At 42.1% G+C, this 27,465-nt stretch overlaps 1 protein-coding gene across 1 annotated transcript; it reads left to right on the top strand.

Annotated features, from left to right (window-relative positions):
- The first annotated feature begins 8,224 nt into the window (after positions 1–8,224).
- On the top strand, positions 8,225–27,364 carry LOC119229652 (zinc finger protein 385A-like). The gene is made up of 8 exons (XM_037490228.2): positions 8,225–8,682; positions 16,521–16,666; positions 18,904–19,014; positions 23,078–23,252; positions 23,612–23,911; positions 24,947–25,134; positions 25,229–25,315; positions 25,692–27,364. Exons 1-8 carry the CDS (start codon positions 8,673–8,675, stop codon positions 25,911–25,913), a joined length of 1,239 nt encoding a protein of 412 aa, XP_037346125.2. The 5' UTR covers positions 8,225–8,672; the 3' UTR covers positions 25,914–27,364.
- Positions 27,365–27,465: the final 101 nt, after the last annotated feature.

The raw sequence follows: 27,465 nt of genomic DNA, 5'->3' as shown, positions 1-27,465 counted from the left end.
TCTATGAGAGATTTATGAAAAGAAAAAAATTTAAATTAAAAAAGGAAACATGTAACAGAAATAAGTGAAGTGGGACTAGAGATGCAGGAAGGCTGCAGCTGCGGAGCCCCTTATCATGATGAGACAGAGACTCAGCCAGCAGGGTGCTGCAGCCGGCTGCAGAGCCAGCACACACACAAGCACACACACAAGCACATGCAGTGCTGGGAGCTAAAGGGAGACAATGTGGAAAGAAAATAAATTCTAATAAAGTTGTGTGATTATTGATGCCGACAGAGTTTCACACAGGCAGTTAGAAAAGTTCAGTGCAAGAAGTGAATTAAGTAGACGTAGCAAAAGAAAAAGATATAAAATAAAAATTGATTGTAATGGTTTAATGATTTTGTGTCATTTGGGGTTCACATAAATCAGTTAGGTTGACGAATCAGAATAAATTAATATGTTAACACCCCTTATGGGTGAGACACGCACAAGCGTCGGTGCAGTTAGGGATTGTAGATCCAACAACAGGTTTACAAACAAAACAACAATTGGAGATATCAAAATTGTTTGGTTGTCCTGTTTTTTCAGAGTGAATAAAGTTGTTATAATGAAGCATGAATGACTTCTATGTGAATGAGTTTCTAGGACTCCAAGCTATTACCCCAATGTTGATTTAACTATATGAGGTCAACAATAGGTTATTAAGAACTGTAACTAAATGTGGAAATGTGGTAGAACATTTCTGGGAGAAACAAGTTGGGTATTTGAAAGACGGACCCCAGCCGGAGCCTGTCAATTAGAGTAATCTAAACACACCACAAGGTCACGGGATGGTCAGAAAAGGCCCCAACTCGTAGCTTGAGGAAAACAGCAATCAATCACCCGGTTCGGACAGAACAAGCATGAGACAGGGTGATGTTATCAAGGAAACTCGGCCAGATCAGAACCTGCATCAAAGTAATGATTTGAAACCTAAGAAGTGATGAGAAATGAGGAGAGTAGGTGTATATAGTGTCAGTCGTTTGGTATTAATGTTTGTAGTTTTAGTCTCCTACACTCAGAGATGAGCTGTAAATCGTTGAGTGCTGATATTGAGTGTATAGTGCACGATACACTTGATACAGCATCTTGATGATGGAAGCAAATGTCTGATCAAGGAATATTGATACTAGCAGGACATGAAATATGGAAACTTTGTTACAGACTGTCGTCTTGTAATGGTTCAACAAGTAACAAGTATTACACACTGCATTTGACTGCTAAACATGAGAGATCTGTACTCTATCAGTGTTGAATGCATGAATGAGTGAATGTATTGGATCCCAACTTGGACATGAGCTAAGTTGTGTTTGCAAGTAACAGATATGCCTTCGTTTTGCTTTTGGGCCGAAAAGCAGTAAAAGTGGAGACACTCAGGCTGCTGTAGGATAGGAAGTCCTGACCAGATGGGTCGGCTGCAAACTGAATTTATCGTCTCTTAGTCCGATTGTTTATTTCACTGATGGTTTGGGATTAACCTTCTGATACATTGTTTAAAACTGTGGGTTTTAGTGATTGATACAACTGCAGATGTCCATCCACTAGTGATAGTAGTTCACAAGTTTAGAGAAGTTAATGCGGGAAGTGAAATCATTAGAGTTGTAGACATGCAGGAAGGAAGAAAGGAGGATATGCTAGAAGACACGTAATAGATCTTGTTGAAGGGTTTTATGGGAGTAACAAGGTCACAGCAGTCAGAAGATGTGTGGGAGCAACGGTGGGGCCATTAAGGCTGGACAAAGAGATACCTGCTCACTTGGAGCAACTCAAGCAAATTCTTGAACCACACACACACACACACACACACACACACATACTGTTGAATGAAATGAATCTTAAATGTAAGTATTCTTCAGTGATGTGATTAAGTCTATGTAGTTTTCTTAAATATTAAAACATAAAGAGGATATTTTTTCCTTTTTAGTTTAGATGATTTGGCTCATCACTACTGTAATGTCAAAAGTTACAAAGTTACACAAACAATTGGATTGTAGATGGGATTTTACAAACAGATTGATCAAATATATTCCAACTTTTAGATGGATAACACACAACAGGTGCTGATCGTGTTTCAACAGGAAACCACGACTGCCCTGACCTACTTTCTTTTTAAGTGCAACACTTAAATTGAGGATTTAACGTAGAATGATTAGAACAAATAAAAATGAACATTTTTAAACAAACATAGTAGAGCAAGAAGGGAAATTCGTTTTGGGGATAAACACAAAATTTGAGATATCGCCTAAGAGGTCTTGAGGTTATTTGGATATTAGATTTAACTTCATATGGGCATATTTTTAACCATGTTTTAAATTGATACAGGCCTCAACAGGAGTGATGGAGATGCGTGTACAGTTTTGCTGTGCTACTTACTACAAAAGAGAGAAATATTGGGCCTGGATTGATTGTGCAAAACACAATCCTCAAGTTTAAATGATCAGAATTTAATAAAATTACACAGATACATTATGATACAATTTGAATATTAAAACTAAAGATCTTTGACCCTAACCCTTCTAGATTGATTGAATTGTGTTCAACAAAACAGTAGATGTTTGAACAAGTAAAGAGAGAAATTATACCAAGGCTTTAGATACCGGAGAGTAAGAACAAGTTTATCTTTGTGATGAATGTACAACATTGTTTCTTATCAGCCACAGTTAGCAGGACTAATGAATAAAGTACAATTAAATAAAAATTAAGAAAATTAGCTAAATTGTAAGATAATTGGGTTGCGAAGCTCTGGCCAAGGATCAGACTTTAATATCCCAAGAAGGTGAACTGGGTGAGAGTGAGCACCAATTCAGCCTTTATCCAGATAACCCTCCCTTCTCCTAAGGCGCCGTCTACCAGCAACCAGACGCATACCCTCCTCCACAGGCTCTCTGTCCCTAACTTTATGCCTCGTACAAGCAGGACTACAGAACATGACGGGGGCCCCACTGTACGGTGCTACAGCCAACCGAGAAGACAGTGGGGAGGGGCAACCGAGGCCGAGGTAAGATGAATGAGGGGCAGTTTAGACAAAGAAAATAATTGTTTCTGTTGTGGGCAGTCTGGAAATTGTTCCAGGGCACGCTCCTAATCACCTAAAGGCCAGAGGCCTCAGTCCAACACAGCTCGATGCCCTCATGATGTCCATCCACCACAAGCACCATACACACTATAATAGATGCCATAGTGGTGCCCAGATCCGATGGCTGATGGTAACCTGTTCCAGAACCCGAGGTTACTCTGACGATCAATGGAAGACATTACAGATGTATGCTGGACTCTGGTGCTATTCCACAGTGAACATGCCATCTGCCACCATCAAGGAATGCTGTGCCGGATTTTCGGGCCAATCAGAGGAGTGGCTGCTTTCTATCCACGCCCCACTCTGACAGCCAGCTGCTGCAAGCTGAAGTCCAGCAGACACAGACAGAGGCAGACCTCTGGTGGGAGAGAGTGGAAGACTAAGACCAACCTGATCTACATGAGACTGTTCACTGTTGGAGCTCCTGATTCAAGGTGTTACACCGGACTGAACATTGCACAATTAACTTTTTGTCTTCTCCTGAGAAGGACTATGATATCCTGTGGATTGCGGCTGGAGATTGAATGGACATCCAACGTCTGTGACATCTTTGTGGGGAAAACAAGGCGTAGCAGATGCGCTACGAGAGACGTTGGCTCCTCACATCACCTTGATCATCCAAAGCAGAAGAGAAGCTGAGAACATGGGGCCAATCGTTAAGGCAGGGGTTGATGCCACGGACTGGGAGCCCACTACAAATATTAAACTATTGCACACACATTTGAAGTAAACTCATACCAGAGAAACACATGTGAAACCACATACTGACAATGGAAACACAACTCATGGTAGATTTCTTGACACATTTTGGACAAAAGAGGGAGCTTGATTGATGTGGGATTGATTCCAATTGCAACGGTGGTAATTGAATTGAAAAGGTAAAATGGAACGGTCCAAATTTACCGTCCTTAGTACCCCTTAAGGGATAATAAGCAGTAGGGATAGAAATAAATTGATTGCTGGATGCAGGCGTTTTGGAAAAGACGAGGTTCCCCTGGAATACCTTGATTAATCGGGTCCCTAGAACCAGAAAGCCCGACTATCATACGGTGCACGATTTGAGTTTTAAGTTGTGGTGTCAACACACTATTAACGCCCCAAATTCTATGTTTAACACTATGTTTAATGCAATAGGCTCTGATGAGAGATGTTTCACCAGCATCAACCTGGAAGATGTTTTTTCTGTGTCCTAACTGACAAATTGTAACTGTTTTATCTGGGTGTTTATGAAAAGAACAGATTTGTGGTTTCTGTTCTGTTTCAAAAGGGGGTGTGTAGAACAAATTAAAGAATTAAGATTTTGATGCAATATAGTGGCAAATTAGATAATATGGAAATATGGCACCCCACTTGTGTAAGGAACATAGCTAAAAAAAAAACTAACTAAAACTAAAATAGACCAGTTAATAATGGAACACGAGACTGTTGTGCGTACATCACATGGGATAAAAGGCGTTTTTATAGTCAAATATGTTGACACTCTCCTTTTAAATAACTCTGCCCCAGATGGATCCTTTACTAGAGCATTAAATAGACTAAGAGCCATGTCCTTTAAATAAGCTGAACACTCTGGCATAGACAATCCCATTAATAATTGGTTAAGTCAACATTTTGGACAATGGAAGGGTTTGATAATGTCACTGTTTTGTACTATAATATAGCATAGTAGCCTTCACCCTTTGTGGATACTAGATCCCTGTATCAGACAATTATGTCTTCGATGCATCACCACTGCAGTAGATGCTAAAATGCCCCTACCATACAAGATGGTTTTGTTACATGAGAGGATCCAATTGTTAGGGCTGTGGGAGAATGGAGGAGATGGATATTGTAAGAACCGACTTCAATGGACCTGAAGAAGACACCCCGTTAGGGTCAACGTCCCTGAATAGATAATCTGCTAACTGTTGTACACATCATATATAGTGGATGCACGCACGTAGGTGGTGTGATAGTTTTTGGGGCTAGGATGTATTTCTGTGTCTATTATACTCGGTTTAGATGTGATATAGATTTCTTAGTATTTCTTGTGATGCATAGAAATTTCCACAACTGCTGCATACACCCTCTACACTGATATAGGTTCTAGTGTTTTTTAATGTTTAGAAATTTCCACGACTGCTGCATTCACCCAATACCCACTGATATAGATTTTTAGCGTTTAGATTAGTCGTTTCTTTTGATTTTTTGGTTTACATAATGAATTATGTAAAAAGGGGGATTGATAATCAAAAGTTTCTTTCTTTGTGCTAAGTTAGAAAATGTTGCCCTGTCCTGCTGAAGAATTCAAGTCAGAGATAGTCTGGCAGGATGGGGGTTCCTGTCTGGACTTGATTTAAGAGTCGGGACCCGCACGGACAAACAGAGGTTTCTCTGTGTGTATTGATAAGGGGATCGGTTTCTGTTCTGATTTAGGAATTAAGGTCAGCGGGTCAACTAGCAGCAGATGTGTAAGATAAGGCGGGAGGGCCACACCACACTTCATACAACACTCATACTTTTTTCATTGTTTACGTTAGGCAAGGTGGTCTGGACATTGGATGTGACCGGATCCTTAGAGGCGGGGGGAGAAGGTTCATCCCCTACGCCAGCTTAGGGCCAATAGAAATCTTTTCTTTGTCTTTTGGGTTATAAAACATGTTCTTGCTGATGTTAGTTGGTGTGTGTTCTTCCGGCCTGCGGGCCGGTAGGATTGCTCCTGCCTTTGCAAACGCAGCGCTTATACTTGACCTGTGATCTGATGAATAAATCTACCAGAACGAGAGAAGTAGTTTGGCTGAATTCTTCCAGACGTCCCCATCCAGGCTTCCAATTTTTGAACACGAGCCTCTCTTTTGAAATTACTAACACGTTTCTCCATGACACGTTTGTTGTGTGTGTTTGTGCATGTGTGGGGTCTAATCTAGAATTTTATACTATTATTTCAACTCCTGAGCACGCTGTCCAGCTATGTGCCTGTTGCTGATGTGTGTGACTTCAGTGATTCATAACCAAACAGAGGTTTCTCCTTTTAAGGTAAATGTAAATTGTTAGACCTCAGTTCTAGTAAAAGCAGATCTAGTAAAAAAGTCATAGTATTGGATTAAAATATTGTTGCTCATTTTTCAAGATTTAATTCAACTTAAATCGTACTTGTCATGCAGGATCCAACATGGTTAAGTTACTCATAAATAAAAAGTCGCTTTCACCGTCTGCTACTTTAACCTGAGAGGGTCTGATTCAACACAATGCTTTAGGCCGTTTTACGGTGTCACATAAGAAATGAAGTGTCCATTAAATGTTGGACTACTCTGGACTCACTGCTAACGATAAAGGCTAAAATTAGGGTTCAACAAGCCTGTCGACACATTTATGGCCTCCCGGGGTAGAATGAGAAAATGATAGGATGGTTGAGGTCACATGCACGCAATCGCACGCCTGCACATACACACACAGTGCTATGGACTATACGGTACTGTGCGCTACTTAAAACCCTGATACACTCGTTATACTACTTTTTTATGCAAAAAACATCATTTATTTTTGAGTTGCAGGAGGAGGGTAACCTCTTCTGTATATACTCTATACTCTACTCTTAAACATAGTTATACTGTTTCACTAGAGAGCACGCTGCAACATTAGAATACATGACGTCCTTGAACCCATATTTCAATCATTCTGATTGTCTCATGCTACTTTTATTTTTTGTTCTTGTAAAAGATTTTATTATAGTTACTGAACCACATTATGTATTCATTTGAAATGTCGCATTGTGTGTTAAACAATGCTAGAATAAGAGTTAAATGCTTTACATGTTGAAGTTAGTGAGGCTTTTTTTATTGAAAAAGCCACAATGTAAAGCCAACAAGAGACAGTTTGGCAAATAAAAGGTGACCACTTGGACAAACAAAAGGCAAACTTTCTAAGCAACAGACAACGGAAGGCGACGTGCGTCACCATTGTTTGTCATTCTGTGGCCCACGTTACTACAAACTGGCCCCTTGAGGGCTCTGTAACTCATCACATCTTTTAACCCAAACACAGTTATCTTTTCTCTGTGTTTCAACTAATGAACACCAGTAAGGAAACACACACGCAGAACGCTGTCACCCGAGTCCAGTGGTTCGATTACAGTTTCCCATGGTGACATCCATTAAAGTCATGCTGTGTTTGCCCCTTGACCCTCAGACAGCCACATTAGCACCTGGCCCATTGGCCACAACAATACACCTACCTGCATTATTCAGGCAACTCAACTAATGAGGGAACCTTATCCCTCTCTCACACGCACACACACTCTTTCCGAGGTTAAACCATGCTTAAATACACACACAGGCTCGCACACAACATTATTGGCTTCAGAGTAAGTTTGTATTTATTAAAACTTCTGCAGAAATAGATCACCTAATGTCCCAAAGTTGGAGGTCATGCTGCCTGATCTTGCACGGAAACAGTTGATACAGTCTTGAATGTAAATCAGCTCTGTAAGTATTAACTAAGTGAGCTTAGTTTTTCAGCTCATTGAGCGCTCTCTGCCTGTCAAACAGCTGTCTGCCTGCTCCTTTATCCTCCCGCTCTATCACATCTTCAACATTTCCTCCCTTTAAACTTCCATCCTCCGTCAGGCTGTGTTGACCTCAATCTCTTCTTCCCTCCCTCCGACGCTTCATCAAGTCTCTCGAGCTGTCAGTCTGCATCGCTCTTATGTGTCTGCTATTCCTTGCTCTGCTCAAACGGTGAAAAGGCAACTACAGTGTGAACTCGAAATGCAACACTCAACCCTCAACCATGCTTGTAGAAATGGAGACCAGATATTCAGCCTCACATGGGGGGCGGTGGGGTATGTTGAAAGGCCAGACGGGTTTCAGATGCTGGTGTGAGGCATGGCGCAGAGTGAGACAAGGAGAGACATGAGAGGGGGGGGGGGACATAAATTGTAAACAGCAGAAAAAAGGGTAACAGAGGGAGAGGGACAGCATGATCGACAGCAGCATCATCACTCCTCCTCATTCAAACACCCCAAGAAAATGCTCTGCACCGATCGCTCTCATTGGCTGAGCCTTCGGCCAATCGCGGCTCAGGAATGCAAGGTGCCTTTAGGTTATACCAACCCCAAAATATGAGAGAGAGCTAGACAGAGACAGAGAGAGAGAGAGAGAGAGAGAGAGGCTGTGGTGCAGAGGTTCATTCAGTGAGGAAGCGCTCCATCTCAGCTGTATTTTCTGGTGTTCTTCCTGCTGGAGGGAATATGTAAACGTGAATATATTACAGGCTTCCTTGCAGTAAATTGAGTGCGTGTTGTGTTGCAGTTGGGGCTGCTGTTGTGCTCCTCCTCTGGCAACAGCTGGCTGAGCAACAGACGCGTGCTGAGATCTGAAGGAGACGCTTCTCGTGTGGACGAGGGGAACGGAAGGATCACAGCGTAGGGATGCAAAGTGAAGGTTGTGGTGTTGGGATGTGTTTTTTTGTCCCACTCTGATTTTTGAGAGCGAGAGAACTGGATGCTTCAGGTTTGAGTCTCATCCGTAGCTGATCGAGGAAGAGTCAAGCAAGAACATAACGTGTGAAAGAGAAGTTGACGGTGGACATCTACAGGATGATCTTGGGTAAGACTGAATCAGCAATTCTTTCTCTCTTTGCTTTTATTAATCCGATGGATTTGTTTGTTTGTTTTCCTGTTACTTTCCTCTTCTGCCAAGGTGATCACTCATCTCTGCCACACACTTTTGGCTGAGTGCGCTGCTGTCACCGACTTCGATGCGTCTTAGATGGTGCATTTGCTTCATCACATAGTCATAACTAAAAAACAACAGACCGATGAAGGGATTGCCCTTCTGTTGACCGCATAAAGTGTCATTCCTATTCATGTCTGTTATCATGAATGCTGCACTCATCACTATTGCAATATACGCATGTGCACTGTCTGTAGAGTTCATGCACAAAATAGCATTAAAAGAAATGCAAAATAGACAGATTAGTTCAAAGGCTGTAATCTTATCGTATATCAAATACTTCCTTATAATTTACTTTTATGGGTTCAAAAACATAAACAAACATTTTAGTTAAAATATTAATGCTGCTACAATTTAAGTACTCAAGCATTATCTTAACTCAAGCATAATGAGGTTCACCTCAAAAATGAACGTGTGTTCGGTGTTATTGAATGAATGACACAAAAGGACATCATTGCATAACTAACCGAATAACGTGCGCATCCTGTAGTGGATTATATGAAAAATCCCTAAAACGTACATTCTTTAGGTTACGAAAATCTTTAACACTTTAAGTTTCCACATTTTGACAATTCATGATGATCAACTCTGTCTTTTGGTCTCGTATTTGATTAATTATAATAACCTTGTTCAAGGAACATCGGTGTTAACTACATATTTGACTACTACTTTTGTTTGCTTGTTCTCACCCCTGCTCGACTCGTCCTGTGATCCGAGTGTGAATCCGAGCTTGTGGTAATCCCTCCCCAGAGCTGAAGCCTTAACTCTGCATGCACACTGACACAAGATCACGTCAGCATTGGGCGATAGGGTTTTTTGCACTGTATAATATTCCTTTCACTGAAATAGAGTGAGTCCACGAACCAAAATAGTGTCCATAAAAGGCAAAGGAAAAGATTGAGTAAAACAAATCTACTCTCTGTCTGTCCATCACCAGAAAGATCTCACTTTCCTCCTACATCTAAATACTTCATCGCTTTAATGAAAAGATAAATTCAAACATGTCGACACAATCAGCATTGGTGTATGAAAGAAATGTGCTAAAACAGACTCGCCTCCCTCAGTGCAGAACAGTTTGGAACGCAGTCCAGTGACTTAGCGATTTCAATGATGAATTTTTCAGACATAGAGGTTTGAGGTCTTTATTTATTTAAAAAATGGGCCAAAGCTTCTTCTAGTCTGACGCAAAGACCTCACTCAGCACTATGAAAGAACATCCATGGCTTGCATCAGTGTTCAGTCAACCAGTATGAGGCAATCCATACGCACAGAATCTCCCCACTCATCAATGTCCTCCAAAGGAATCACAGGTGCATGTTGTCTTTGATAAACAACTTGACCTTTGAATCAAGGCAATTCAGTGAGGGATGAAAAGTATTGACATTTGACAAACTGAGACGTATTTCATGTCTGTGAAGAAGGAAACTAATGCACAAACCAGTAAGAAAGAAGGTAAAATAACTCTATAATAATAGTATGTGTATCTTATACAGCCTGTCCTCAAAATATGGAGCATTTTTTCATGTGTTTTTTTTTCATAGCAACCTGCTTATTTACGTCACATTAAAAAAGACTGTGACTATTATCTGTTCAATACACAAGGACAATTGACTGTTATTTATACCCCAAAATCGTATTATTGGGTGGATGGACGGGGAAAAAAAGCACCTTGGATAGATGATACTATCAGGAAGCCGTCGTCATTCCCTTTGAAGTTGTGAAACACTGTGATTTGCAGTTGGTCAGGTCATGTGCCGGCTACAAGATGTAGTGTACTGTTACTCAGGGCCAGCCCAATCATCGCCAAAGTTATCACAACTCATCCTAAGGGGCCAGGATGGTGAAAAGTCAGCCAAACGTTGAGACATTTTCCTCCAGAAAACATTTTGTTTAAAAGTGAGGGAATAATCAAAGTTGTTCTCTGGGTACTAAGAAAGTTGATATATTTTACTGGTGGACCCTTGACTTATGTCCCTAGTAGCACTAAACATATGAGCATTCTGATCCTATTATTAACAACAAGGTTAAGGTCACATCCATTAAAACAGTTCTGTATGAAATACAAAACTCTTATTTTGGAAGCCAATGGCTAAAACATATTTCAATCCGGAGAGATTTGTTGAAATTTGAACAATGCTTTATTATAAAACAGGCATAAATATTTATATTGCAGTGTTGTTTGGGGCTTGGACTCCATCCTGCTGTAGGATAGACCAGCAACCCGAGATGCCGAGTCGAGAAGAGGCATATCCCCCCCTTTGGGAGGAACACAGAGGAGAAGAGTTTTTAACGTTTGCAGTTGGTTTACGGTAACTGCACCCACGTCTGGTTGACTGGTGCTACCCGCCCCCGCCCCCAGAGAGAGGAGGCCCCCAGGGAACAGCACAGCCTGTCCAGTCTTCTTGCCTCAATTTTTGCCTAAGCTTCATTTGTCATTTAGTTTAGAGGACTTCCTGACCGTAATTATACAATTAGAAGGCTTTGAAACCTGCTGCAAAAACGCTTGTGTAATTTACGGTTTCAAGGATGTCAAAAATGTCCAGAAGGCACACAGACTGGGCATAAAGTCTCTTTGTTGTTCCGTGGGTTTGCAGACCGCAGCTGCAGAGGCCACCAGCCTTACTCACACGCCGCATAACCCAAGACCAAGCTATAGCTTAAAACCACTGCCTTCAGACTCCAATCAGCTCCCAAAACGAAGCCTGTAATTTCAGTTTCTGCAGAAAAAAACAATATGCTAAATGTAGATCGGCTGCACAGAATCTCTTTTTGTTCTATTTCCATTTTTCTGTCTATTGAAGATGGAGTGCAAACTGCGTTTGTCTGCTGTCTATTGTTTACAATTACAAGGACATGCACCTGGCTTCCGTACCTCTGATGCCATTGTTCTGTAAGTGTGTTCTCCCTTTTGCACATTTTGCCTCTGTGTGCTTGCTTGTGTACTTTACATGCTCGGGTTTCTGTAGCTCTGTATCTGATGGTGTGTTCTGCCAGCGCCCAGCAGGTGTGTAAATGGTTTGAAACACAGGATAATGGCGGCCATGTTGACATGGAGGGTCATTTAATGGTTTTTAATTTGCTCTGCGTGACCTCATGTGTTGGCGCTCTTCCTTTTGCCTCAAACTGTGCTGAATCATGACTAGACAGTAATGGGAGCCAGGTGCCTCCGCAACAGGGTGAAGTCTGACTTACAGGCCGATATTCACAATCTTTATGAAACAAAGCTCTGCGGCCTGTTGACATTTACCCAACTACCCACAACTCAAAGGAGCAAATTTATTATGTCAATCTAACTGTGCTCATACATAAAAATACTGTAAGTATTAAATCTTTAATATCTACTGTCCTTTATCCAGCTTGAAGGGAAATTTGTGTTGAGCTTCTTATTTTTAGCAATGTGAGTATTGATCATGATGATTAGTCAGTGTGGATCGAGACAAAGTAAGCTATCTTTCAAACAGCTTTCGAAAACAAGACATACAGCAACACACGTCCTTGAGGATAGTCAGAGCGCGGGGCTAAATTTAGACGTGGCATGACTACATATTATGCTCATGGAAAGAAGCAAGTAGGCCCTAAGAAATGAAAAGTCTCGGCTGCATGAACTGAGGCGTATCTGCGTGACTTGAAAATGTTATGTTTGAGTTTATAGTTCATTTGGGGTGGAGGAAGGGAGGGGTGGAGGTAGAGAAAGGGAAACTGAGATTTTACTGTAAATTGTGTAAAAACAAACCAACCATCATGATTTTGTATATGTTACAATCAAGACATGACATGTAGACGACCCACATGGAGGGCACCAAAACATCCCCAAATTGTCCATGCTGTGTAACATCCAAAGCCAAAGGTTAATCCTTAAAAGCATTGCAATGAATGGACTGTTTCCACTGTTTTGACAATGTACACAAAAACATAGTACAGTTTGAACTGTGTCGAGTACAACTGTTTTTCTTTAGTTGACAGATGGCATTTTTTCTGTGCAATAACCTGCAGGTTAATATGGCTCTTTACCTCCTGTGGTCACCTTGGACTCACCTCAAAACATGCGGCTCCCTCCCCCGCCTCCATGCTTTCCTTCCCTTGCCAACTCACCTACCCCCTCGGCCAGAACGCTTTTCCTCGCTCAATGGACTTGATCCACTGAGCACCACTGCCATCATTTCCTTTCAAACTTCCCTTTGTGCACTATCTCCATTTCCTTGTCCAAACCTCTTTGTAAGGTATCATAATCTTCCTCTGAGGATAGATGAAGACGAACAGATTCTTCAGAAATAAATGAGCTGTTAACAGTCACAAAAAGCAATGTACTACCATCATTACATATTACACCTAATTCTTCATTAATTGCAAATTTGGCATAAAATCAGAGCATGGAGCCAGCCGATGTCGAGAGCAAAGCATAAAAACATTTTTAGTAAAAGAGGACTTCTGAGATTTCTTTAGGAGACGGCGTGTAAGCCTGGCCGCCGGGGCGCAGAACATCTATCATTAAAACAAAGTGCAAACTGAAATCAACTGTGTTCTCTTCCCCCTGAAGCCCCCTCTCCTCCTCCCTGTGTTCTCTCCTCACTGTCCACATCTCACACAGACACATTAATCAGTGTTAAACCTATAAGGTGCTCCTTTTACAGCATTGTTTATTCAAACTACGAACATTGGTGTGTGTGTGTGTGTGTGCGTGTGTGTGTGTGTGTGTGTGTGTGTGTGTGTGAGTGTATTGTCGCCTGTCCTCGGCTTTTGTTGAAATAGCTGCCTTTGACTTGAGGGTAAGCTGAGCTGCAGTAAATTGGATTTCATGCTCAGTTCTTCACACCAGCAGTATGCGACACAAAGACAGAGCTTTCTTCCCTCCTGCAATCACGACAAAGTGAGCATTCTATTTCTTTACAGGTTAGAACCTACACAGCTGCAATACATTTACACAAACAAGAGAGCTGATGAAACAAATTATTTCAAATGATATTTCGCAGAGAACTTGTTATACGGTCCCCTGATACCAAAATGCCACAAATCAACAAATAGATGTCCTGAATCATTTGATTCATTTGATGTCTTGAATCATTTGATGAACAGATGACGGTCGTTAACATACTAATGGTGTCATCTGCTACCAAATGTTAATGAACTTTTTTTTCACATTGCCTTGTTCACGAAATACCACACAGTGGCAGATGAAGCTCATTTCAGAGTCTCGCGTGCACTGCAGCCCATTTAGATGCAGATGTGAGGCGGTTGGCATTATGTCTTGGTGGAGTGTGGACGTGGAACCAAAGGTGGCTGCGTTTCTCCCTTTTTATTTCTCTTTTTTTGGTTGGACCCTGCAGTGCTTCTGCCTCCTGTCAGACATTATTCTGTTAGACAGCATGTCACCCAGTCTCTTGTCCCATCATGGAGCACAAACATGGAGGCACACAGGGAATACAGAGCGGCTTGAGCGACGTGACTGACATTGGCCTTACCTCTGTGATCATTAAACCGAAATTGGCTAAATGAATTGCCAATTTGAGAGGCCTTAGTCACAGCACATTGGTGCGTGCATGCCTGTGCACACGCCGGGGTTTGTGAAATCTACTGTGACGATAAGATTCTTTCCCTGGTTGTTGTTGTTGTTTTTTTCCTTCTCTCAATCTCTTCATTTCTGTCCAAACACCTCTCCACACCAAAATTCAATAAGCTATTACACGTGCATTGATCTTTTTCTCGCCTAAACATTTGCATTAGAAAAAAAAGTCTGTAAGATTTGGGGCTGGGTGAGACTGTCAGTTCGTTCCAGTGAAGAGAGGGAGCAATAGATGGAGAGGCCTGAATTTATAGAGTTTGGCATCACTTCAACACTACAACGTTCCTCAGAATGTGTCCAATCAATGCGCAGCCTCCCGGCGTGGTCGCTGTAGAGGAGTTGTGGCGTACACTTATCTGATGTCATTGGAAATCACTCAGGGGGAGGGTAGGTCAAGGGGCTGCTGCTGCTGCACTCACACAGCATCAAGCTGCTGTACGGTTGTGCAGAAAATTAGCCTCAAAATAGGGCGAGTGCCGGTGTTAAATACATGTTCATGCATGTTCATATGTTGGGTTGGATTTTTTACTCAGCATGAACCTCTCTGTGGTTGGTTTACAGACGTGATCACGTCCGCCACGTGAGCTGTTGACCTCATGGCATGTCTGAAGAATATCGAAACCATGACCTCCACATTTACACCTTGTTTACCTTCTACAATCTGAACTCCTTAATTCCCAAGCAGCATATGCAAAAGCAACCACACAGAGATGAGAGTTGAGCTTCAGCTGCCACAGACTCCCAAGGACTAAGGGGAGTGCCAGAAGGAGAGACTTTCCCCTCCATCTATTTTTGATCCTGAAGGCAGATTCTTTACGTCTCCCCTGCTGTCAGTGAAAGGAGCCTCCTCTGCTGTTACCAAAATAGCCTTTTCTTCCCTTGTATTGACAAGTGACCAGTTTTTCTTTTTCAAATGTAACCGAATTGTTAAGTAGTCATCACAAAGCGTTGGCAGTAGACGATGCCAATTGTATATAATCTCAAAAGAAAAGATTATACACATTCTCTAAAACATCCCGCTGTTTTCTTTATGCTAAATAGAATGACTACAGGAAGCGGAGTGGAGTGTAGAGAGCAAAACAGAAAGAGGAGGAGGAGGAGGATGGAACTTAACAGCAAGAAGAGCTGGTGCTGGAGTGAGGAGAAGCCCAGATGTGGGATACAGAGGCAGGCAGACGGAATAAGGGACCATGAAATGGGGATAGAAAGCAGTGCTTGGCGAGAGAGAGACAGAGGGAAAAATGGAGAAAAGGCGTATATCTGCAGCACCCCAGCTGCGAGGCTTAAGGAGCTTAGCCCCCCTGCCCATCACACAAGACTCCTCAAGTGAAGGCATTCACCACTGTTGAGCTACTGCTGGGAGAAAAGCGAGGCGGAGAGGGGAGAGGAGTGTGTAGATATTGGGGCTCGATGTGGGTAAATTATGCCAAAGGTGAGGGTTCAGATTGAGAAACCAGTGAGTATTTCATTTTAATGCTCTTTCAATTTGAGCTGGTTTTACAGCCAGTAAATATTATACATTTAAACATAAAAGTTTGACATTTTGGTCTTTTTTACCAAGGGTGAACTTTGTCTTTGGCATTTCGTCTTTCTTTTATGACTGGCCCACAATACAGGTGGATAGGCACACCGTCTTATTTTCCTTAATTTGACACTGGATAACACCCAATAAAATCTATAGACCCCTTTCCTTTATGCTTGATGCCTCATTTTTATGTAGCTTTAAAAAAAATGCCAAAAAATGGTTGAGACAAAATGTCAAAAGGTAAGGGAGGGTACGGAGAAATGACGGGTCAACGACCTTGAGGAAGGAAGGTCTAAAGTCCTAAATAGTCCTAAACTACTCAAACTTTTAGTGAACTGTTTATATCGATTTCAGACCATTAACTTCAGTACACAATAAACAAACAATATATAACATGTTAATTAGTGACCTTTAGAGGTAGGCGAGGCAGATTTCAAGAATCCAAATTATCATTAAATGTTGTAGGAGTTATCATCTTGAAACTAACAGAACCTGTGTGATGACTTCTATTTGGGATACAAATCACTATCATCTATAAATTAGAACGCTGGATTAGATGTATCAATTATAGGGACTTATGCTCTTTTCATTTTTATAATCTCTTCCCCACCTTTGCTTGTACAACAGGAAGTGTAAACCGCCCGGGGCCGGTCCCTGCCTTCTTCAGGAGCCCCTCTATCATGCCGACCCCGCTGGACATGAAGCCCTTCCTCCAGTTCCCCCTGGAGTCGCCTCACCGGGCCGGCATTGGACTCTTCCACAACTTTAATACAGTGAGTCCCGACAGGCCAACCTGCGCGCACACACACGTGCACAAATGGCGTCTGTGATGTGTTCTAGACTTGTTTCACTTAATAGAGAGCTGGAATTGCGCTATTGGAGAGTTGTCTTCAGGCTTTAAAGCGTTGAGGATTTATTCTGCTTAATCCAAAAATTATACATTGACAGCTGTTTACTCTTTATTTGGCTGAGTGAGTTTCAGCACAATTGAGAAAATGCAGAGGCAAGTGTTTTATTGCATTAAAATGAGTTACAGCTAATCAATCGCATAACAGGCGCAGGGCTGAATGCTCCACAGTCAGCGTTTTCTGTGGCTCCTTCTCATTTCGATATTGGGTTTCATGTGAAGGTCAGTATGGCGACAAACAGGGAAGCACCACACATACAAACACAGTATCATTAAGCTCATCTTCATGCGCCCAGGCAATATTACCCTCGCACAGATCGTCTACCCTGGACCTTGAGTATGTCCACTCATCAGTGACGTGCGGTGATGTCAATAAGAGGCTGGGCACTGACTTATGAAAGCCAGATCACCGGTGATTTTGTAAACAGTAAACGTTACGCACAAGCAAGGCTTACACCCACACAGACACACACGCACGGTCGAAGTCAAGACATTTTTAATCAGGATGACGTATCATTATTACCTCTCTCTCTCTCAGAGACAGGTTAATGAGGTCATTACAGTAGGGACAGAAGAGATCGTGATGAGAACAGGTGGTAAATGGCAGCAAAAAACACACAATGAGGCACACGGAGACGCTAATAAAAGGTGTGCGTTTCATGATGGAGGGTTTTTTGTTTTAACCCAGCTTGTTGGCACCCATGACACACATAATAATTCACTTTGATACACATACACACACAAACTGTCATGCTCAAACCCACAACCAGACTTTTCGTTCCCATGAAATGAGCTCTCCTCTCATAGAGCTGACATGGTCCCGGACCAGTTTATTTTCCAGGTTATGGATAAAAATCAGCTAAAAAGCTTGTTTCACTGATCAATTCCTTTGGATACACCTCACTTGTTAAATCAATAGCAAACCTATGAGTGACACAGATCAATAATTTACCCTAGATGGAAGCTTGTTGAGCATTACCATTATATTGGTTATTAGTTATAAGGACATGCAATTACGGTTTCACAAAGTCTATAGAACTCCAAGCCGATAACCAGGGCACCTCGTACCCATCGTCTAAGACAAAGAAAACCTGGCTTCGTTGTAAATGGCTCAGGTCTCCACACAAAAAACAGAAAAAATAGATGAAGAAGTTTGAGACAGGAGAACGTTAAATTCTAAAAATACAAACAGGGTTAAGTTTCCAGACCAATCCTACTATTTCCCCTGGTGCCTGGAGCTTGAGAGTGTAAACAGTCTCTCATTTGGCAGCAGCCGCTCACAGTCTGAGCAGAAGAAAAGAGGCAGAGCAAAACCGCAGTGTGCTTTTGGCTACTTAATGAGGGCAACACCCAGCGCTGTGGTTGTTGAACCCGGACAAATGGGCCAAAAAGCTCACACGAGCCCATTCAAGCCGTCTAAAACGAGGCGGTTACGATTTCATGATAGGGCGGACATCTATGCTTGATCTGAGAAACACAAGCTTGTTTCTTTATTTTTGATAACATTTTTCGAATGACCTGAGTCAGATATTTAAATGTGTGTGTGGGTGTGCACATATACAAGTAAATCTACATCTATATATACATAGTTACTATTTATTTAAAGAATCCTCAGAAAATTTGATTGCTTTTCTTGTAAAAAGGCCGTAACGGCCCTTCTTATCTAAAATACATTTGTATCTCCTATCAAGAAGCTTGGCAGAAAAAAGTGGTATTATGTTACAAAAATAAAAACTTTGTAGAACACACAAATTCTTTTTTCTTTTAGATTGGGGCTCTGTAATTAGGCCCTTCTTACCCCGTCATGAATTAAGGCGTTTGAACGGCTCCCAAGAACTCCAGCTGCTGCTGTGAAAACAGCCCCCCCCCTCCCCCTGTTCACATCAATTACCGCTCCCTCTTCATTTCACTCTTCTGCTCTTTTTTATCTCCCAACTCTCTCCACCTCCAGCGGCTCCACCTGTCATTCACCAGCACCTTTCCTTTCACCCCTTTCTCTCTCATCCACAATCACCTGGACTGCTGTTAGGAGGACATCGGAAATACTCCCCTGAGGTTCCCCTGCTGAATCTTTGATGTGACCTCTGGGTTGTCTATCCGCAGATGGACCCCGTCCAGAAAGCTGTGATGACGCACACCTTCGGGCCGCCTATGGTGAAGACAAAGCGACCGATCATCTCTTGTAACGTCTGTCAAATACGCTTCAACTCAGAGGTATGCGCCCATAAACACTTCAGATGAAGGATCCGCAGATGCATAAAAAGTGTAAGAAATGAATTAAAGTGTGTCTGTCTGCCAAATGTTGGCTGCAGTGTTAGCATATCCAGCTAACCAATATACTACACGCAGCACACACTAAGCACATCATGAAAGGCGTGCTTGGTTAATACTTGACTATGCACCAAGTCGTTCTCCAGCTGAGAGATTCAACTTCCTATTTTTTCCCTGCACACATAAATGGGATAAAATAATAATTACAGCTCGACTTTCCAAATGTTATTGGAATTAATGGATAAACTTCTTATATTGACGGAATACCCACATTTTTGGTAATTTCAGCTCTTAAAAACAACAGTTGCAGGCTGGAAATGAGTATATGAAAAAAAAAGTAGTGTAGAAACCATTCGGGGAGGGGGACCTTAGCAGTGAAGCCTTCACAGAGCCGTACACCTGCACTCTGGACAAATTAAATCATGACCTAAAAAGCCAACTGGCTGGAGCCCAAGTCAGTTGCTGATTGACTTTACAGCTGGAGCAGGTGAAAACTTCACAGTTTCTCAACTCCAATTTCAGCCTGTCAAGGAAGACGGGTGGGGGGAAAGAGAAAAAATCCCAGCCATCTTAATTTTACTCTGCAGCAGTATTTTGGATGTCCTTCTGCATTTCCACGATGAAAACATTATGGGTCGGCTGTGTCAGAAAACCAACTGGAAGGACATCAAGCCTGTTTCTTTCAAGTGTGCAGATATTTTGTCGGTCTGTACTGTGTATCAATCAAGTATATTTCTGGAGAGTATAACGAGTGTCTAAAATCCATTTTAATGGATGCGTGTGAGATAGATGTAAGGGATGAACAACATACACTTGTCCTCAAAACCACCTTAAAGCTGGTGCTTAAGCGCATTTTTTGCATTTCACTCTTTACGGACGGCACTACGCCGACATGAGGCAAAGGGACCTAAGTAAAAAAGTTATGAAGTTACGAAACTCTAGATGAACGACTTGAACGTCCCTTTTAAAGAGGCAGTAGTGTTAACTGAAGTTGAAAAGCAAATAGCTCATAATGTGGACATCCAGAACCCAGCTGCTGGATGTTGTGCTCAGCGACAGGAAAAACAGCGTATCCTCTTAAATTATACCACAAGAAAACAGACCACAACAATTTTGACACTATCCGACAAATTCCCAGAGCATCCAGCTAACTTTCTGCGTTCGACGGTTGGTTTTTACAAAGAACAAATCCTGATATTTTTGACCTACAGTAGTAGTAAAGAGAGTAGAAATCAAACACATACCCGACATGCAAGCTTGGCTAAAAATAAGCGTTCCAGTAATGAAGCGCTAAATACCTCTACTCCAAATGCAACGGCGTATAAAGGACACATGCCAGGAGGGAGGCCTGTGAAACTTGTTTAACTAATTATATCTTCCCCGCTCACACTTGCATGTTCCCACATGGTCTACATGAGCATTGGAACACATGAACACGAGTGGTAGCTGCTTACAGCATGTCCATACTTACACACCGTTTGAGTAAATGTGAACGTGCATGTGCATGCATGCATGAGAGTGCTGGTGCGTCACGTCTGTGAGGTGCAGTGGGATGTCCTATCCTGAGCCACCTGTTTGTTGTGCCTGCTGTTTTAGCCGCGAGCCTTGTGTGCATCTGCTCTGCTGCGGCTCTACAGCACTTCACACAGTAACCTGAGAGACTGGGAGCTTAAAGCACGCTGGACATTCTTTAATAATGAAGGAATACTCTGCTTGCAGTACTTGCAGTTTGCTCTCATTAGGCACTCATTAGGTTTCCTCAAGTCTTCTTCGGGTCATTTGAAACCCAGAGTACATTAATAATACCAACATTTCTCTTTTGTGTTTCTGTGCGAGGGAGCCGGAGGATGAATGGGAGTTCTTGAGTACTTAGACAGTGAAGTGAGGCTGATTGATTGATAGTGAACCCTTCAGACCAAGGTTCTTCTCACTGCTGTGCTGTAGCCGCCGCACATGTGGCAATCATAACAACGCAATTCATTTCTGGCCACAGAGGACAGATTAGCCTGCAAGTGTTTCGCTCAGCACTGCTGCAAGGCTGACGTCACACCATGCTGCATTAGCCATCGTCACCACTGCAGTACCATGCTGGACACCTTTCCCTCTCGCTCTCTCTCTCTCTCTCTCTCTCTCTCTAACTCTCTCTTTCTCTCGCTATCTATTTCTCTTTGTGTTCATCTCAGGCCAAAACCAAAACTTGTTTCAGTCATGTATCCGTCTGCTCATCATTTTCATTTTTTTATTTTTCTACTCCCCCCCCTCTGTTGCGAATACAGTATCATCTGTCCCTTCTCCTCCTCTCCACATCTCCTGCTTCCTGCCATCCGCTCTTCCTGTCACTGCTGCCAGTACCGCGTACAGTAGATTTCCTAGACCCAGTCTCACTTCTTTTTGTCCCTGTATTGCTTTAGAGATAAAACATCAAAACACATCCTGCTTAGAGAGAAAAAGGATTTCAGGGACATTCACATGCTCTCATTTTGTCCCTCTTAAATTCCATTTCCATTCATTCTTTATTCACCTTAATTCCCTGTTCCATAGGCTATGTTGCAGCTTCTATAAGTTTATTAATACCTACTATGCCAACATAATTTATATTTTATCATTCTTCACTCTCCTCAAGATCTGATGGGTTAATCTCTTTTACGTCCAATTGTTTCTGCTGCATACCGCCCCATCTCCATCTCCTGGGCTGTCAAGCATTTAATATATGAATTGAAGGAACACCGTCATTGATTTCTTAAGATCTGACACGGAAGGTCAGAGGTCAAAGAAAAGTGACTATGCTAAAGCTCAAGCAGAGAGATATCAGTCAGAGAGTTGCAGTCAGGGAGAGGGAAATATGCCAAGGGAAAAAGGAGCATTAAATGTGTGAGCTCTCTGCTGACATTTGTCTGTGGAGTCGCAGGGCTTCATCTCCTTGTCTAATTGCAAGGCTTTGGGTTGCAGCAGTCAGAGGAGTCGGGTTACACAGGCAGAGCTATATCTGCTTTTCTGTCATCGCCAATCAGGATGAGGGCTATATGGGTAACTAGCATTGGCAGTTAATACTTCAGGCTTACAGAGACATGGCGGACACCTCCCCGTGTCCCTTTGCCTTAGTGAAGCATCCCAAACTCATAGAGCTTACCAGTCACGTGCCTCATGCAGGTCTTTCATTCTTGTTATTGACATAGTGAAATAATTCTAGCAGGTCTATCCACACACAATATTGTATTACTGACAGGAACTGCAACTCCTCCTTTTCTTTAATTCCAAGGGTAACTCTGATTTTCAAGCATAGTATCACTTAGTGTTGGTTCTGCATTTGATGTTTCTGCACCGTATAATATAAGTCTAATACCAATGTTAACAATGATGGATTTACAGAGTGGAAATATAATGTTTATTATATTATATTATATTGTTAGGGAGTAATAGAAGTATAAAAAATAGGATTGAATTTTTACGAAGATTGTAGATCATGAATTAAACACAAACCCTGTCGACCGTTACCTGAATTCTATAGCCTAAGATTTACTGAAAGGTTCACTCTCTTCGTTTTTTCCTATTTACTGACTTTAAACTGATCCTTTTAAGTGCAATCATTCAAGGACAAGAAGTCAAACACACACGTATGTTCTTCTGTTCTGCTGTTCTTTTAATTTGCTCCATTTTCTTCTCCCGGCAGCTGACTGTCACCTGACACTAGTTTCCCACTGCCCTCCGGTCCATTTTAGATAATCGCACACTCAATAATCACCTTCAGCTCAGCGGGCTAGTTCAGTGATTACACAAGTAGTGAAAGAAGAGGAGAATATTCTAAGGACTAATCTTCCCTTACAGCCTCATCGGCGCATCAGACCTGCAGACCAGCGGCTCAATAGACTGTAATGCACTGAAAATGCAACGTGTCCAAATATGCTTTAACATTTTAAATGTACTTACGCAGGAGAACATATTAATCTATGCGTAATACAATCCACGCGTTCATGTGAACCTCCAATATGTCTTGGTATTTTGCCAGAGCCAGGCTGAGGCCCACTACAAGGGGAACCGCCACGCTCGGAGGGTGAAGGGGATCGAGACATCCAAAACAGCTCGTCTCCACGAGGGTGACAAGCAGCCGACTCCCCCTACTGCTTCGCCCTCCCCAACAGGCCCCTCGCCATCCAGCCCTCAGCCTGATCCGAACAAGCAGGGTGAGCATCACCCGTGATGTCCAACATCTGTCACAAAATCCAACGGTTTGCGCAACACATCTGTTGTGTAAAGTGATTGGATAGAAACTAATCAAAGGGCCGTGTGCAGGTGCGCAGGTTTCTCCTCAGAAATGTGATTATAATGCAAGTTCTTTTAAAACCTGCAAACATGATCACCAGAAAAAAATAAGATTGATATTCTAACAACCAGGTAAATTTCTGTGCTCCATACAGATCCAAGGATGTCCTTATGCAGTGCTATTTCAAGTTGAACAATAATCCTCTGGGTTGAAGAGTTCATCATTTGGCTGCCTTTTCACAAATGATTCACTAACTTGAAAACGTTGTGCTTTTTACAGATGACACCCAATCCTGTCCTAACTCGATCAAGTCACCGTTGACCCCCCCACTGAGCTCAGACGCAGAATGTCCCTTCTTCACTTCTGTCAGCACACCTTTGCCATCCTCTCCCTCCGCACCCGGGGCCCTTGGCACCCACCCTGCAGATCCAGCAGCGGCTGGTCTTCCTGAGAACCCGTCCCCAGCACCCAGCCCTTCTTCAGGAGAATCAGAGGAAGAGAAATCAAAGAAACTTCTCTACTGTTCCCTGTGCAAAGTGGCTGTTAACTCCCGCTCACAACTGGAGGCACATAACAAAGGTGGGTCAACCCAAACATGGCTTTATGGGAGTGCACGTATTTGTAGGTCCATCTCACCTCAGAGTATTTCCTATCGCAAAGAGAAATAAACCCTCAGAAACAACATTATGTAGCATGCACTCTTAAAAGTAACTTCATAAAACACCGAAGTGTGATCTTTAAAAATTATGCATTTGATCTGCATCTTAAAGATGTTGCAATGGTGCCACTTAGTGGAAGGATAACTATTTTTATATGGCTATAATGAAACAGCAGCTGGAGCCACAACAACTGATTGTGCTGAATTAATGATATCAGTGAAATTAATCTGTTTTATTAGTTTTTGGGGTGAAGGGATTTAGAGAGAAAATCTGTAATCATCATCAATGGTACCTAGTTTTGATTAGAAGGTTGGGGCGCAGTGACAGGAAGAACACTTTTCATTTAATAAACATATGTGTCACACTCGGGCTGGGGCAGGTTGCAGTGAGGACCCAAGCGCAGAGTTTCTTCAATCAAATTGCTCTTTATTAGACACAAACCATAGACGTGCTCCAACGACGAGGGACATTAGACAATGACGCGACGAGGGACAACAGGCACACAGGGCTTAAATACACAAGGGAGGTGCAGGTGATTGGACACAGGTGGAATCAATCACGCAATCACAAGACAAGGCAGGAAGTGAAGTTAACCCAGGACTACAAGAGACATGAAACTTCAAACTAAAACAGGAAGCGAGGCCAAACCGTGACAATATGAAAGTGTCCTTTCCCGCAATAAAGCATTGTATACTGCATCCAATTATATTTTAAGGAAGGTGCATTGGTGCCCCTTAGTGGAAGGATTGGCAAATGAAGATGCTGCATGGTGTCAATAAGTGATCTCAGCTTCTAGCACTGCCAATAAATATTGTTGCATGCAGTAAATGCAACTACAGAAATACACAAAGACACTTCTATTTAACGTATTTGCTTGACCTATAGGTTCAAAATAAATTTTCAATCTTTGAAAGAGCAGTTGAAAACCAAAATCTCAACAGACGGTTAATTCCAGGTACCAAACACAAAACCATTCTGGAGGCTCGTAGTGGACTGGGACCCATCAAAGCGTACCCCCGTCTCGGTCCTAAACTCAGCCCGGAACAGGGAGGAGAGCTGTCTTCTGACCCCAACGCTCAGGAACGCACCTTCCATTGTGAGATCTGCAACGTCAGAGTCAACTCGGAGCTGCAGCTCAAACAGGTGAGAGAACCAACTTAAATTAAGACTTCAAGTGACTCTAGTATTCCAGCGATCTCAATTTCCATTTACACTGCTATTCCGTTTTGTGCTTCAGCACATATCTAGCCGGAGGCATCGAGATGGAGTTGCTGGGAAACCAAATCCTCTTCTGAGTCGGCACAAGAAGCGCACAGACTTCATGGTAGAAACTCAGTTTGTCTCCCTTTTTTCCGTAAACCATAGTTCTCCACTTTATTCCAACTCTACCCCAAAACCTGCTAGCACCAAAACGTGTCTTCCCACAGGCCGTCACACTGCATCTCCTTGTTCACTGCTGTTGTATTTGTTGTGTAGGTTAGGTTTATGTATTTATATTTATGCTGTATAGTTCCTAAATGTTTACTTGTATAAACAACTTTGTTTACAGTATGTGGAGAGTAAAGGCAAAACCAGATTTGAAATGCCATTTATGCATAAGCATACATGGCCAATAAATCTGATACTGATGATAATCATTCAGGTTTTATTATAATGCGTGCATAATTAAACCAACTTTAATTTTTTCATTCATCTCAAAGGAACTTCCAAAAAATTTGGGGCCCGGACTTTTACCAAATCCTTTGGCCGTCGCCGCAGCAATGGCCGCTGCGGCATCCTCCAATCACCTGGCACTACGTCCTCCTTGCCCAACCTCCCATCACCATCACCACCTCCTACAAGGAACACCTCTCAGCCTACTGAGACCCGCCCCCGGTCCCATTCGCACCCCGCACGGGCCAATCCTCTTCACTCCTTACTGATGATGAGAGAATGAGGACGAATCAGGAAGAAGCACACTGTGAAGTGGAGGCCTGCAACCATGTGCCATCTAGAGCCCAATCAGCTGTTGAGGTTTCAGCTGCTGTTTTATTATAGCCTAATAAAACATATGACTCTTCATGGTGCATACTGTGGTTGCAGGCCACTACTGCTGCGTTAACAGGGAGAAGCAGAGATAACACATCTCAGACATTTCAAAGAGACTTTATGTTTGCATCCTCCCCAGTTTCCACTGGCTTACTGACTCAAACCCTACCTCTCTTATGTTTTAAGTGTTCCCCTCTGCAAGGATTTATTTTACATCCAAAGCCTCAATGTAATCAAAAACACACCCGCTGGGTTAGATATAGCAGATGCCTCTGATGTTAGCTGATACCACAATGTAGCTGTCACTGTAATGGTTTGTTTTGGAGGCCTATTAAGAGAAAAAAGTTACCAGCATTTTCTGCACCATTTTAACAGTTACTGGTCAACATTTTTCTGTACTATATGTTCATTTTCACAGTTGGCATAAACGACCTATTTTTACTTTTGTTGAAAGAATGAAACAGGAAGAAGAACAACAAAAGGGAACCAACTACATCCAGGTATGCTTTAGATTTGTGTCGACCACATTCACAGTTTGGTATTGGAATAACATGTAGACTTGTTGTGAAAGGGTATTTTAACTGGTGCATTGTGCAAGTATCAGTGTTTACTTGGAGTGTGAAATACAGTGAGGGGAGTGAGCACCCAAGGTGTTCTTCTTTTATAGTGAAGGTCAAGATAAGTCCAATTTCCCCTGTTGAGTACAGTTCCCCTGATGATTTGCCACGTTCACCCCGAAAGGCCACTGATATTACTGAATGAAATGATTTCCATACTGTGAGCAAAGCGGTAAATATATTTACAGATGACTCTGGCAGCAGGTCTCTGCATTATCTGCACATATCATTTTACAGACATCGCAATCCAATACAAGTACTGTGCAGGACATTGAGATGTTAGACACCAGCAATATGTTACAGAAGGAAAAGGACCACATATACACAGATGTATGCAAAAAAAACAACAACACAAAATGGTAATATAGGCTTGTAGTGAGATAAAAAATACTTAGTTTGTCTGCTCTGCCTTGTGTACTCGAACCTACGTCACCCCAAACTTTCCCCGTAAAACTGTCATAATGGCTAGTGAAACATTAAGGGGCGCTTTAGGAAAGAGAAACTTTAGCAATACTTTGAGCACTCCTACTAACCTTTCTTGTTAACTGCAATAAAAACAAAATGTCTAAAAATGTACAAATTGTTACCTAGGAGAAGTGTATTGAAACATTGGTGTAAATGTAATTTATTTAAAAATTGAGAAAACGTCCATGTTGGGGCTTCCTAATTGTTAACTTAAAACAAAATCATATATAACATCATTAAACTGACTTCATGGTTGCTTTCTATTTTGGTGATTATTTTTCTAGTAGTTTAGTAACGTGATAACGTGAGTAATGTTTGTTTATTGTTGCTTCCTCTTTTGAAATACCCTACCCTACAGTAATAA

This window comes from Pungitius pungitius, chromosome 8 (genome assembly GCF_949316345.1).
Source record: "Pungitius pungitius chromosome 8, fPunPun2.1, whole genome shotgun sequence".
Lineage (NCBI taxonomy): Eukaryota > Metazoa > Chordata > Actinopteri > Perciformes > Gasterosteidae > Pungitius > Pungitius pungitius.
The sequence above is the reverse complement of the archived record's forward strand: the minus strand, read 5'-3'. Positions and strand labels throughout refer to the sequence as shown.